Source organism: Blastomyces gilchristii (assembly GCF_000003855.2).
Source record: "Blastomyces gilchristii SLH14081 genomic scaffold supercont1.1, whole genome shotgun sequence".
NCBI classification, from domain to species: Eukaryota; Fungi; Ascomycota; class Eurotiomycetes; order Onygenales; family Ajellomycetaceae; genus Blastomyces; species Blastomyces gilchristii.
Window position 1 is genome coordinate 7,457,792 of NW_003101682.1, and position 13,236 is coordinate 7,471,027.

The window sequence follows — 13,236 nt, forward strand, 5'->3', positions numbered from 1 at the left end:
CTTAAATAGCAAGCTTATGAGCTACAGAGTTATTATGAGAATATCACAGATATGATACTTAGTATACTAAGAAGATTATGTAAGAAATGCAGTAACTCTTATATATATTTCAGTAGAAGAAAATGAATTACTAATCTTTTTAATTGAGAGTCAGCATCTAGCTATTCTATATAGATAATAAGTGAATACTCTTCTTTCATTTCATGAGTGAGAATAGCTGAAGTGATACCTCAGCAGTATCTTACTACTATGAAAGAGTAATCTGCTGACCTTATATAGAAGCAGAGTTCTCATATTCATCAATTAGATCTTTCTATATTATATCTGAATAATGTCATAGAGTGATTGAGAACCGGTTTAAACAGTCTGTAGAATGAATGAAATTATTCACATAAAAGCAATGAGCTGTGTGAAACTGTAACAGAGCCTTAGCACGGCCAGAGGCATGATAATACTGAAGCTGCATTTTCACAGATAAAGAAGATATTCATTAATACTTCTCTACTAATCATATTTAATTCTGACTGTAAAACAGTTGTTAAAGCTGACTTCTCTAACTATATTACAGAGAAAGGTATATTACAATATAATAATAAAAATATCTTATAATTATACATTTTCATATCTAAGAAGTTAAGTCTCACTGAATATAACTATGAGATCTATGATAAGAAACTTCTTACAATAGTATACTATTTAGAAGAATAAGACTCTGAGCTTTAAAGTGTCTTCAAATTCAAGATAATTACAGATTATAAGAATCTTAAATACTTCACTATCACTTATAAGCTTACTGAACAGTAGATTCAATAATCTGATCTATTAAGTTATTTTCATTTTATAATACACTACTGCTCTGACAGTCAGAACTTAATAATAGATACTCTCTTATAATAAGAGTAAGATATATTATCTGATATAACAGATACTTACTGAATAAACTGAGAATATCAGCTCTTAAATCTGAAGATATTAGTTAATTAAAATAAAATAACTTATAATACTATATATACTTCTCTGATTAGAATATTCTCTCTCTGAACTGTCACTGATATCTTAACTTCTTCTGAATCTACACTGAATGAATTATAGTATATAACAGCTTAAACTGATAAACTTCTTTAAGTACTTACTAAAGCAGTATATTAAGAAGTATCTTAATTCTTCTCAGAACTATATATAAGAAATGACATCTCAGAATGCTTAATTAATGATAATAATACTCTGCAATTCTGTAAATGATGCTGAGTCTCTCACTCTGAACTCTTACACATCTGAATAATACAAGAGATGCATGATTTATATATAATCAGTCATTCAGATTGTGAGTAACTGTATTGAATAATTTCTTAAGAGTTTTACTGATCTGAGATATTAAATAGTATTAGATATTTTATCTGAAACTGTAATCATTATTCTTTCATTATCTTGTGAAAGAACTGTAGAAAAGATCTACTGAAATCACTTAATATCTCTGATAGAATCTGATGAGATGTAGTAATTAACTTCACTATTAATCTCTCTAAGAGTAAGAATTGTAAAAATGTTCTAGTTATTATTGACTGATTAAGTAAAGATGTAATATTGAAATCTTGTGATAAGATAGATACTGAATAAGTCACTGAAGCCTTTCTATAAAGTTCATTCAATTGAATGCATGACTTGCTGAGATCTATAGTATCTGATTAAGACTGTTAATTCATGAGCACTCTCTGAACAAGAATCTGTTCAGTTCTCAAGATTATATACTGTTTATCAACTGTCTATCACTCTGAGACTGATGATATATTAGAATAAATAATTCAGACTGTAAAGAACTATTTTTATAAGTTCTATAATTATTTATAGAATAATTGATATAATCTTCTTCTATATATAGAGATTACTATTAATAATTAAGATGTTATTTTAATAGATATAAGTCTGTTCTTTCTTATATACAGTTATTATATAAAGATATTAAATCTTTTAAAAATTATAAATTTCATACTGAATCTCTGTAGTTTAATTCAGATCACTGATAATATAGTAATAAAACTTCAAGATATTTATAACTGAATAGAAGTCTTCATAATAAGTATTAAATAAAATTAAGAGAATTAAATTAATATTCACTGAGATCTTACTAAGTAATATATAATAAAAGATCTGATATAATTAAATCTTAAGAATATACAGATTATACACTCATCTTATATATTAAATTACTATTATATTAAGTATAAAGTGATAGAAGTTTTAGATAGTTATAACTACTATCTTAATATATTATTAAAAATTTATAATATCTTTTACATAAGCTTACTCTACTGTATTATCACTGATTCATTCTCTTCTTAACTGACTTTTAACTGATAGTTATTAGAAATTATAGAAGAAAACAATGAACTTAAGTAAGAGATTGAAAATATTCTTAATAAGAGACTTCACAGTTATAGCTGATAATATCTTATAAAATAAGTTAGTTATAATTATCTAATCTAAACTCTGAGCTCTGTATTATCTGAAATAGTAACTCTTAACTAATAAGAACTATATACAATCTTATCTCTGAAAAGAGAGAGCTAATGTGACAAGCTGTACTTAATCAATTATATAGACTATTTTATTACACTTCATAGATTCTGCTGAAAGCTTCAATTCTCAGTTGTCAATTCTTGACTGAAAAGCTTATGAAATTTCTATTCTTTCATTCTGAAGCTTTATTATGTATATAAAATCTCTATTCTTTCACTTTGAAGCTTTATTATATACATATATAAATATTCACTTCAATTACTGATTTCTGCACTTTCTCTTCTTTTCTTCTCTAACATTTTTCACTTTGTTATATAAGATCTATAAATATCATATCAATCTATTCAGCGTAGGCCTCTTACAAGAATCATGACACTCAGTTAACTCTCACAGACAATTTTAGAATCTTAACAATGAGATTATGAAGAATTTGAGACATACAAGAGAAATCACAATCTGTTAATCAATTGATATGAAAAAGGAGCTGTTCTTCTTGCAAATTTGAAAGATTTTGACAGTGAATAGAGATTGCTTTCTTTCTTGATATTTAGAGGTTATTATAGCACTGTGACAATGTATGATAACTGATTCCATATTTTTTTGCAGTTGTAGTGTAATTAGGAGTCAATTGCACATTCAAATCATCAATCACTGCTTGTATAGCTGATTCGTGGTCCATGTTGTGGGTGTTTGAACATGGAGATTGAGGTAAGATTTGTGCGAGCGTTAGGTGTAAACGAGCGTTAGGTGGTTGATTACGTTACGTATGCTCATGCGCTTAGCGCTCCGGCAGCTCTTCGAAGGCTAGAAAGATTACATGATCACAGACAGAAAATGAGCGTTCCCCCCGCCATCGCAGCACGATGTTGTCGCAAGAGATGGAATGGTTGACGTTGTTCTGGGCGTTAGCTCCGTATCCTCTCGCTTCTTGGAGTGGAACTTCTGGAAGGGGACGCGTATCACCGACCAAACCACATCCGGCAAATGGTGGAGGTCCAAATCGTTGTCTGATGAGTTGGCTTAACAGAACAGACACGGATGGATGGATAGATAGGTTGACTTCGAGCACCCTTTCTCGTATGGGGGAAGAATAGACAAGGAACGAAAGACCAGCATAGGATACTCATGATTCTATTTCTAGCGCTTGCGCCACGACGGTTGCGGCTTCAAACCGGCCAATTGCGAGCTCACCTCCGGAGGGAACTTGCGCTGGTATGACCCTCAATTTTCGGTAGTTCCACCCTAATATTTTAGTGGCATTCTAACCATCAATCCGGTCCGGGGTGGGCGGGTTCTCAATCATCCCCATACAAATAGAAGATTCTTCTTCTCTTCATTCTCGTACGCGCTCTATTATTCTTTATTATTCTCTATCAAGATGGACCTCCTTGCTGCTCTTGAACCTCTAATTGCACCTCCAGAAGATCCGGAACCTCCTGCTACACCTCCAAAGCAATTAACCTGTGATCAATGTTGAGATATTCTTCTTCTTCACAGTCTTGGTTGGACTTATGAAAAGGATCTCCAATCACCTTGAGATTACCTATTGAGGGGTTCAATACAGATGCAATCTGGGTACAGCTACTCCTCAGAAGCATACTGGCCGCCCTATTCTCTGGATTTGAACCCAATTGAGACTGTATGGAATCATATGAAGGTGTGGATACAGGAGAACCATGGGGGATGAGGAGAATCTGTCTTATGATGGATGCACTTCAAGGAGTGGTTAGAGCTGCCTGGGATGCTATAAGAGAGGAGCAGCTACGGGAGCTTATAGCAGAGATGCCAGCTCACTGTCAGGCAGTTATACAGGCAGGTGGTGGCTATACTAGATATTAATATGATTATTGATTCCTCTATGGATTATTCTATAATAATGAGAACGCGCTCAACGCGAGAATGTCACGTATACCCCCCCAGAATGATGGTTAAAATGCCACTAAAATATTATGGTGGAACTACCGAAAATACCGGGGCATTACCGTAGTAATTACAGAGTCAGATTCAGCTACATAATATGTGCATCCTGTTGAATTTTGTGGGCGTAACTCATTGCAGCAAAAGATTCTTTCCGCAGCACTTTACCGAGTAATTGCTCCTCTATCAACTTGCGGCAGAGCACAAACGCTTCTTCAAGAGATTTTTCGATCTTAAATTCGAAGGGAATCACCGCATTGCTGTTGATGGTGGAATATAAATATATTAATTCACAAATCTCCAATCGTCAAGCCCCGAAAGCAAGCGCTTGCCCGTCTACCCGCACTCAATCCGTAAGAAATGCAGGTTAAAGCGTTGGGAAGACATAATTTTTAATGATGACGAGGGATAATTAATCGAGCAGGTCTGTGAAATTAAATATATTACACTCTAACTTATTAGTAAATCTTTTTAGAGGCGAGTGTCGAGGAGATATATATACATACATATATGTACACGACATCAAATGAATACAACATATACGATCTAGATGTCTATGAGAATGGGGTAGAGAGGAAGAGGTTTCCCCGGCTCTCCCAGCATATTAACCCGTCCAGGTTACACTTCTGCCCCCCCCCCCCCGGAGTCGAGGCAGTATATATCCAAAAATACAGCCCCTTTGATAGAGAGGGGAAGACCCTCGGTTCGAGGAAAGGGGATGAAAAAAAAAAGAAGAAAGCACGAGATCACAGCGCATCTTTCGCCAACACCACTTCTCCCAGCGGTACCGCTTTGGGCCCAACGTAATTCCCCTTTCTGAACAGCCACCATATCGCAACGAAAATCGTCAATCCCCACGTAATCAGCGAAGTATAATTCATATCCTGCGCCGTGACCGGCAGCGCGAACGGAAACGAGAATATCACAATGAACGCCATCATGTACAGACATGCAACTGTGTTGACAATGTACCCAATCCAGCCGTGCATGAAGAAATAGCCGGGCCGGACCGTAGAGCGCCCGCCCAGTAGGTGTGGCAGGATCGCAGCGGTGTATGACAGCGACGAAAGCTGCACGAACGAGCCGACGAGCGCACTAAATGCCGTTGACGAGCCTACATAGATGCAGCCCATGACCGTCACGATGCAGCCGCAGACGAAGGTAGCGTTTAAAGGGTTGTGGAAGGTGCCACTGACGCGTGACGTCCAGCCGCTGAATGGGGTTGCGTTGTCGCGGGCCAGGGTCCAGAGCGTGCGCCCGGCGGTGATGTAGCAGCCGATGCAGGTGATGAAGGTGGGCAGGAAGACGACGATGAGGAGGCCGAGGGCACCGCCGCTGGAGCCGGTGGCTTGTCGGTAGATTTCAGCTAGGGGGAAGGTGGATTTGTTCTCGAGGATGGCAGGGAGGTCATTGATGGAGTAGAGGAGGGCTACCATGTAGGTTACGGCAGTGATAAAACCCGTAATCATTTGAGCCAAGACGGCTTTGGGGATGTTGCGACTTGGTCTAGTGAGTTGGAGGGTTTGATTAGTACGCAAGTAGCAAATGATAGCTATAGCTAAGACACATCCAGTTGTCTCTAATAACAGAGAGATTCGTACCTGGGGATCTCCTCTGCAACATGGCTCGTGATGTCTGGGTTGCCGACGGAGTACGCACCATTAAGCATGCCGGCGACAAAGACGAAACCATTGCTAGAATAACCGGTTTGGTTCTCCCAGTCCTTCCAGACAAAGGCGTTCGAGGCATATCCGGTCCCATTCACGTGGGGCATAATGGCGCAGACCAGAATCGTAACAATGACACCGCCGATGATAAGGAACATGCCCACATTACTGGTGGCCGGCAATGCTTTGTTGGCGAACATCACAATGCAGCAGCACAACCACGAGCAGATGAGATAGCTGACAAACACATGCCATGCCTGTGGTTCCAACTCCGGATGGAAGAGCATGTACATTGACACGGTCTGATTGGCAAGAATTGAAGCTATGGAGGCAGCACCAAATACCCAGGCGAAAAAGTTCCAATAGCCAGCGAGCCAGCCTACGGGGCGACCATATCGCCCTGCTGTTACACTCGCCCAGTGATAGACTATGATCCAATGTCTAGTTAGCTGCGAACTCGCATGATTCCCCATTGATGGTCTGCATCGGAGCACGGCTTACCTCCCGCCGCTGATGGCATCGCGGAAGCCAATTCAGCAATGGACGCTGCAACAAACCAGTAACATATTGCGACGGCAATGCTACAGTAGATCCCCGTATTAGAAAATGTCAAGTATATGGAGAGTTCTTGCATACGGGGTGACTGAAAACTCACAATTCGTAAATAACACCAGGCGGTCCACCGTTGTAAATAGCGACAGTCTATTACGGCAACGAGAAGGTCAGAACTTATACGCGTTCCTCTAAGAATCATTCCTATGCTTCTCTTTCTTCTTCTTCTTCTTCTTCTTCTTCTTCTTCTTCTTCTTCTCCAGTGTACGAGGGTTATAACAACATACGAGACTGCCGCCCATTGCGGTCCATGAGTTTCCTGTGGTGATCGCAATGGCACAAATGCTTAACAGGCTGAAGTTGCGGTGCAGCTCCTGTTTGTGCCCTGAGGCGTTAACCACTTCGGGGCTTGAGGACGGTTTTGCCTCACTGGAATCAGTGGAGAGTACTCCGTCTTGACTTTGGCCGTCTAATGGATGAACATCCATCTCAACCAAATTCTCCTTGGCCATGATTCTTGACGGCCGTTAGGTGCTGGTCCGATGTTGGGTGAGTATAAAATTTCGGACCTGGGGGAAAGAAATATTAATAAGGTAAACTTCCAGCAGTCATTGTAACACACAAAAAGGGCAAAAGTTGACCCGCGAGTAGATGTGTAGCAGAGCACTAAAAAAATGACCAAGGGAGAGAGAGCAAAGGCAAAAAAAGTAAAAAAAAAAAAAAAAAAAAAAAAAAAAAAAAAAAAAAAAAAAGAGCTAGTTAGACAAGCGCGTAAGAAGACTGTTTAATAATAATAGTGAAGACGGACTCCTAACGGTCGGGGCTGGCTGGTTTTGTTTCTCTTCGTCCGAGATTCGATTGTTATCCCGAATCCTCCAAGAACACCGCACAGAAAAGCCCAGACTTGTAGAACTACGAGGGGAGGGGGAAGAAGAAGCAAACAAGGGCGGGGCATTATTGGCAGCTTCAGGCAAGGAACAGAAAATGAAAAAAATAAAATAAAATAAAAAAAGTAAAAAACTGAATCTGGCCGAAGAAACGGCTTGATATCCTTGGCTACATCAACTACTCTAGGATGGGAATATAGTTAGTTAGTCCCCTTTCATGTAGCGACGATGGGGAGTGTTCCGCTTCGGGGGACATGGCTGGGCTGGTTGGTGGAGCTGAGCTGAGCCGAGCTGAGCATGTAACAGACTTCCACCGCGTGCATTCATGTCCATAAGATGAGGAGAGGAGGACAAGACAAGGAGGATGGGTTAAAGTTGCATGGCGAGCTGGGGACATCCCTACATCCCTACATCCCTACTAGTTGGTTGAGCCGTCGAAGAAATCGAAGATCTCGCCAGTAGTGAGTAAAGTTAACTAACTTAGCCCTGTTCTCTGCTGCGGATAACGACATCGGTAACTACGGACTAACTCCGTACTAGTCGAAGAATACGGAACGTTCGGTAGAAGAATAAATAATAATATGTATATATGGCTGGCCGGAGGGAGCTCGATACGATACGGCTCCCGCATTCTTCGGATTCGAGAGCAAGCCGGAAATACGTTAGTTAACTACTCTTCTCTCTTCTCACTTCCTCTTCTCATAATCGGCCTTAGGACACTGATAAGTTATTATCAACTTAAGTATTAACTTAACGTTAGCGGCGGCAAGGGGAGAAGAGGCGAGCGAGGTCTGTTCGAATTCCACAGTTCTTCCGCTAAATATGTAACTTTTTTGAGACACAGGACACCACGATGGCCATGGTGAGGATCATGGCTTGAAACCCAGCTCCAATTTCTTCTTCTTCTTCTTCTTCTTATTATTCTTCTTCTGCTGTTTTTGGAGATAGCACAGAGTTAACAACAAATAACTTAAATAAGTCTTTTCAGCAAGGATCATGCCCATCGATTGGCCGGTTTCCAAAAATCTAAAATTTTGAAATAGAAAAGCAATTTGATCTCATTTACCACTGTAACAAAGACGGAGGATTGGATTGGTAACAACAATTGATAGCCAAAAATGAATGGCCCAAGATCCGAGAATGAGCTGGCGCCCTGCAAGCAGCACGACGGGCTAAGATGAAGATATTTATTTTGTTTTCCTGAAGATGCGTCGCATCATTGGATGGAGCGCGGTTTCAGCTTATTTCTTCATGTCCATGTCGAAGGGGCAAGGTACTGTACGTACTGTAGACATCCCAAAGGTTCTGTGGTGTTTTCTATCCGCGGTAGCAAATAACTGATGCAGGAAAATGTTGCAGTCAAGGCTGGATGGAGTAGTTAAGGTTATACAATATTAACGCGCACATTTTCATCCCCTCCAACAATTTCCCATCCTGACATTGTCCCTTGACCATGACCTTGACTGCCATTTGTTTTCGTCAAGAAGAAATATGATAAGGTGAATGAAACCCACGAAAAGTTCCTCAAGCAGTCAGTAAGTTTACCCACTGTGCCACTTGCTACCGATTAAGTATAGTTAACTTCACCATTAGTTATTGGCGAAACATAGGAAGTTAATAAAAGTGAAGCCAAGGAGCCACCAACCCGGGCCCCATACGCGCAAACTACAGTACATCGACGCCATTTTTAGTTCACATGCGAAGAATTGTGCCTTCTCGCCAGGAAGTTTTCTAATGAATCCATCAGAACCATGTTATGTTGCTGTGACTTCACCAGACTCAGCATCCAGGAACTGCCAGGGACTACTACTGTCATGGAAGTGCGGGCGGATGTTGTTGGCCCATGAGGGATCGGAGCCGTGTGAGCGACCGAGGGGGGATTAAGTGTGGCTTCCCCCGCTTAGTTATTCCAGCCATCGCCCCTCGGCACTGGCTGACGGTCACAGAGGAAAAAAAACATGATGCTCCGGATCAGATCTTTTGCTTGGAATAACACGCATGCCAAGGGGAGATTGACATGGATCGATCTGCGCAAAGAGTCCAACCGGCCACAAACCTCTCATCAATGCTCTCTCTCACGCGCGATCTGCTCTTCCCTAGCCCGACCATCGACACAAATCGATCGGCCTCCCTCCCCCCAGATGTCCCATCTCGCTGGCGATCTGTTGGCAGCGTTCTTGGGATTTCATTTCATTTTTCTTTTTCATGTTCCCCACAAACCATGTGGAATGGAGGATAAATCTCAAAGCCGACCATGAAAGACATCCTGCATCCGGACTTTTTCTCAAACAAAATCACCCACAGCCAGCCAGCTGCCGAGCTCCAGTTACCCGACTCGGCTGCTGGCTTTAAGCGAGGTTTCAAGCTTCATTATTAATAACTCTTGGTACTAACTATGGCTGTTCTCCTCTGGCCCCTAGCTTGATTTCCATTGGTTAATGCACTTCCAGGTTCCCATCCAGGCCCTTGTGGAGAGGGGATGAAGAAGAAGGCCAAATCAGAGAGAAGAGTCTCAGCTCGGAGTTTGGCGTTGCGTCGCGCGGAAAAGGGGTTCCCTGGGTTCCAATTCTTAAACCTGCAACCGGACTCAGTCGAAGCATCGCAGTCACAGCCCTTTGGAGGCCAGCCCGCCCTGCTGCCCCTGTCCCCAAAATCCTCCATCCCCGGCTGGAAAGTGACAATCTCCAGGGATCTTGGGTTTCAGTAATTTGGTTATTATGAATTTGACTGCTACTGATATTTTTTTTTCTCCCACGATGCCCTTCTCTTGTATCTTTCGAGAGAAAACTGGGTCTGATGGGCAGCCATAAGTAGGTTTGACTTGTCCACCTTTCCAGGTGTGGAGCATATCTTCCCTCCCCTCTCATTTTTACTACCGGATAGGCCAATTATATGTTCCAAGGCCCCCCCCGTCTGGCGCCATCGCTGGGCCCCTCTTTCTTGATATGCCAGGATCAACATGAACAGTGTAGACGATCAGCCGTGTTAGTCACCGCATGTGGCAAGGCGTTTGGGAAGCACTCAAATAATAACTGTTGCCCACCTTCTTCATTGCGTTCTCCTTCCTTCTTTAGCAGCCTGCATACATAAGTCGATTTTTTTCTAGACTAAAATAACAGGGAGTATTTTCGGATTACAAGGAACCAAACTGAAGGGAAAGAGGTCCATCCAGCCCATGGCACTGGGTGCATTTAATCGGATTTCTCTTAAACCCTGGATCCTCGCCGTGATTCTCTCCTCTTGCCTTTCTACCCCTTGGTACTTTCGATGAAGGCAGAAACGTGGTTGATTATACCCTTTTTGAGTGAGAAACTGGTCCCTCTCGGAAAGCATATCAAGCTTATAAGGAGTTTGAAATCCAAAAAGCCAGAGAAAGTGGGCGAAGATGTCTTTATCGGACCCCGAATTTGTTCAAAACTTCAAGACTGAGACATGGACACTATATGGCGTGGGCATGCTTGCTATTGCCTGTCGGGGGTAAGTAGTGCTATTCCATACTGCAGTGCACCACGTCTGCCTCCATATCGAGTAAATATAACGTTTCCGATGCTAATATTATGACAGCGTTGCCCGCGTAAAGCGACTTGGATTTGGCGGCTTGCAATTAGACGACTACCTCATGCTCACAGTTGTCTTTTGGTTTACTCTTCTATGCGTTTCGATAAACCAAGTCATTAGTGGCGGAGGCTCCAACCTGTTATCCGAAGAAGAAATATTGGCACTCACTCCTGAGACGACGGCAGCGCGTATCAGTGGGAGTAAATGGGTATATGTCTCTGAACACATGATGGTCCTCACCATCTGGACCATGAAGTTTTGCATGTTAATAATATATGGGCGTATCACGTAAGGGAACCACTTCCTTAACTGGGTATGGGTTTCTGCGCAAAATCCCAAGCAAAACCCGTTAAGTGCCGCTGGCTTTGCTAATGTGTAATTTGAATAGGAACGGATTGCGCCACCGAAAATTGGTTAACTACTGTGCCATATACACTGCAGGGTCATTCGTCGGAAGTGAACTTGCGCTTTTTCTCATATGTCGACCGATCACGGATCACTGGGCGGTGCCCACACCAAACTGTTCGTGCTTGATAGAAGCTGCTCCTTTCCCTTTTTTGGCGGGGAGTGAACGCTAACTTAAATACAGACCAGTGCTCGTCCTACCAGTATTACGAAATTGTCAACGGTTGCATAGGCATCACCGGCGACATATTTATGCTTCTCGTAGGCATCCCGCTCCTCATGTCTGTCCGCCTACCGCTGAAACAGAAAGCCATCCTGCTTCTCATCTTCGGGCTCGGCATATTCGTCATCATAGCCGCCCTCCTCACCAAAATATACTGCCTCGTTCCCTCGTTGATCTCCTACGTTTATTTGAACTGGTACTTCCGAGAGGCCACTGTTGCAGTGCTCGTGACAAATCTACCTCTCACTTGGTCTTTGCTGCGCGACATTTTCCCCGCACTCAAGAATTGGTCCAGTGGAGGATCGGGTCCAACAGGTCGCCTTGGAGCATCACTATCTGCACCAGGGCGCTCGTCACGAGGAGCACTTCAGTCTATGGATTACAACCTACAATCCTTCACCCGATTGACATCAACAGTCGACACAGGAAAGTCCGCCATGAATGGAAAAGGCCATCACAGCCCTACCGCAATTAGCAGTGATGACGACAATTCGGTGCGTTCGTTGCATATCAGACAGGATGTTACCATCACAGTGCAGTCGGAAGACGCGCGGGATGGAAGCGATATAGGAGGGGAACACCATCAAAATCTTAATGACAGCCCGCCATTCCAACCGATTACCCGACCTACACGGCCGGCACAAGCTTTCCCCTATGGTCAATGGGACACATCGCATAAAATATCCAGCGATGAAGTTGGCCATCCAAATATGAAGAGCTAAGCCTGCAGAATATTTTATATGAGGGAATGGGCAAATTTTGTAACGAGCCTGGGAGTTTTTGGCGTTTTGATCCTAACTGTACCTGTACTAATTCCATCTTGGGCACCGTGAGGATTTGCATGTGGCATTTGGCCATTTGTCCATTTGTCTACTTTTTCACAGGGAGGTGTAGAAAGGCATATAGACATTTGATGTTTGTTGCTTGCTTAGAATTAGGTGTCTGCATATTGTCTGTAGTTCTTATAGCTGGTGGCATTTGATCAGCTCTAGTTCAGTGTATACAGTATAGAAATGTAAATATAGATTGCTTTATATCTCAGTCTGTTTGTCTAAACCACCCGCTCAGTGAGGGATCCATTGTTAACAGCACATCCCTAAAACAGGGCTTTTTGTTTATCAAAAGATATATATGTAGTCATAGAATAGTTTTAGATATGATAAAATCAGCATTCTTTTCTTCTAAAAGTGAAATGATCCGGAGTAGTTAACTGTTCAACGTTTGTAAAAGATACTCGTGCGACTGATTTGAAATCTAGAATTCATATATTATTTATATGTGTCACTAGCTAAATATAGACTTGATTCTAGAGTTATTCTAAGATGAGGCTAACTATATGTCTGCACCAAAATGCATTGCAATCAATTAAGGCGTTCTGATGATTCCGCAGAACCAAATAATACGATGTTTCAGCAGCCATCTGGAACAGTTTGCCAATGCCAATGCCTCTATTTACCTGGAATTGACCATTTGAGTAGCTAAATACCGAGTTATAGGTATGAACACGTAG

The 13,236-nt window shown here is 41.8% G+C and overlaps 2 protein-coding genes across 5 annotated transcripts; one reads left to right on the forward strand and one right to left on the reverse strand.

Moving 5' to 3' along the window:
* Positions 1-4,335: 4,335 nt before the first annotated feature.
* Positions 4,336-7,403, reverse strand: BDBG_00811 (choline transporter). 3 transcript variants are annotated; one of them, XM_031720056.1, is made up of 6 exons: positions 6,941-7,342; positions 6,757-6,803; positions 6,603-6,682; positions 6,036-6,528; positions 4,941-5,940; positions 4,357-4,882 (listed from the first exon to the last, which is right to left on the reverse strand). In XM_031720056.1, exons 1-5 carry the CDS (start codon positions 7,163-7,165, stop codon positions 5,181-5,183), a joined length of 1,605 nt encoding a protein of 534 aa, XP_031576045.1. In that variant the 5' UTR covers positions 7,166-7,342; the 3' UTR covers positions 4,357-4,882; positions 4,941-5,180. The 3 variants fall into 3 exon arrangements, with proteins under 3 accessions (XP_002629565.1, XP_031576045.1, XP_031576044.1); XM_031720055.1 differs by having other exon boundaries at positions 4,357-4,884; XM_002629519.2 differs by having other exon boundaries at positions 4,336-5,940; positions 6,941-7,403.
* A 783-nt stretch (positions 7,404-8,186) lies between these two features.
* On the forward strand, positions 8,187-12,959 carry BDBG_00813. 2 transcript variants are annotated; one of them, XM_002629521.2, is made up of 6 exons: positions 8,187-8,818; positions 8,900-9,075; positions 9,151-11,017; positions 11,105-11,386; positions 11,487-11,620; positions 11,688-12,959. In XM_002629521.2, the coding sequence occupies exons 3-6, from the start codon at positions 10,926-10,928 to the stop codon at positions 12,446-12,448; spliced, it is 1,269 nt and encodes a 422-aa protein (XP_002629567.1). In that variant the 5' UTR covers positions 8,187-8,818; positions 8,900-9,075; positions 9,151-10,925; the 3' UTR covers positions 12,449-12,959. The 2 variants fall into 2 exon arrangements, with proteins under 2 accessions (XP_002629567.1, XP_031576046.1); XM_031720057.1 differs by lacking the exons at positions 8,187-8,818; positions 8,900-9,075 and having other exon boundaries at positions 9,215-11,017; positions 11,105-11,411; positions 11,688-12,882.
* Positions 12,960-13,236: the final 277 nt, after the last annotated feature.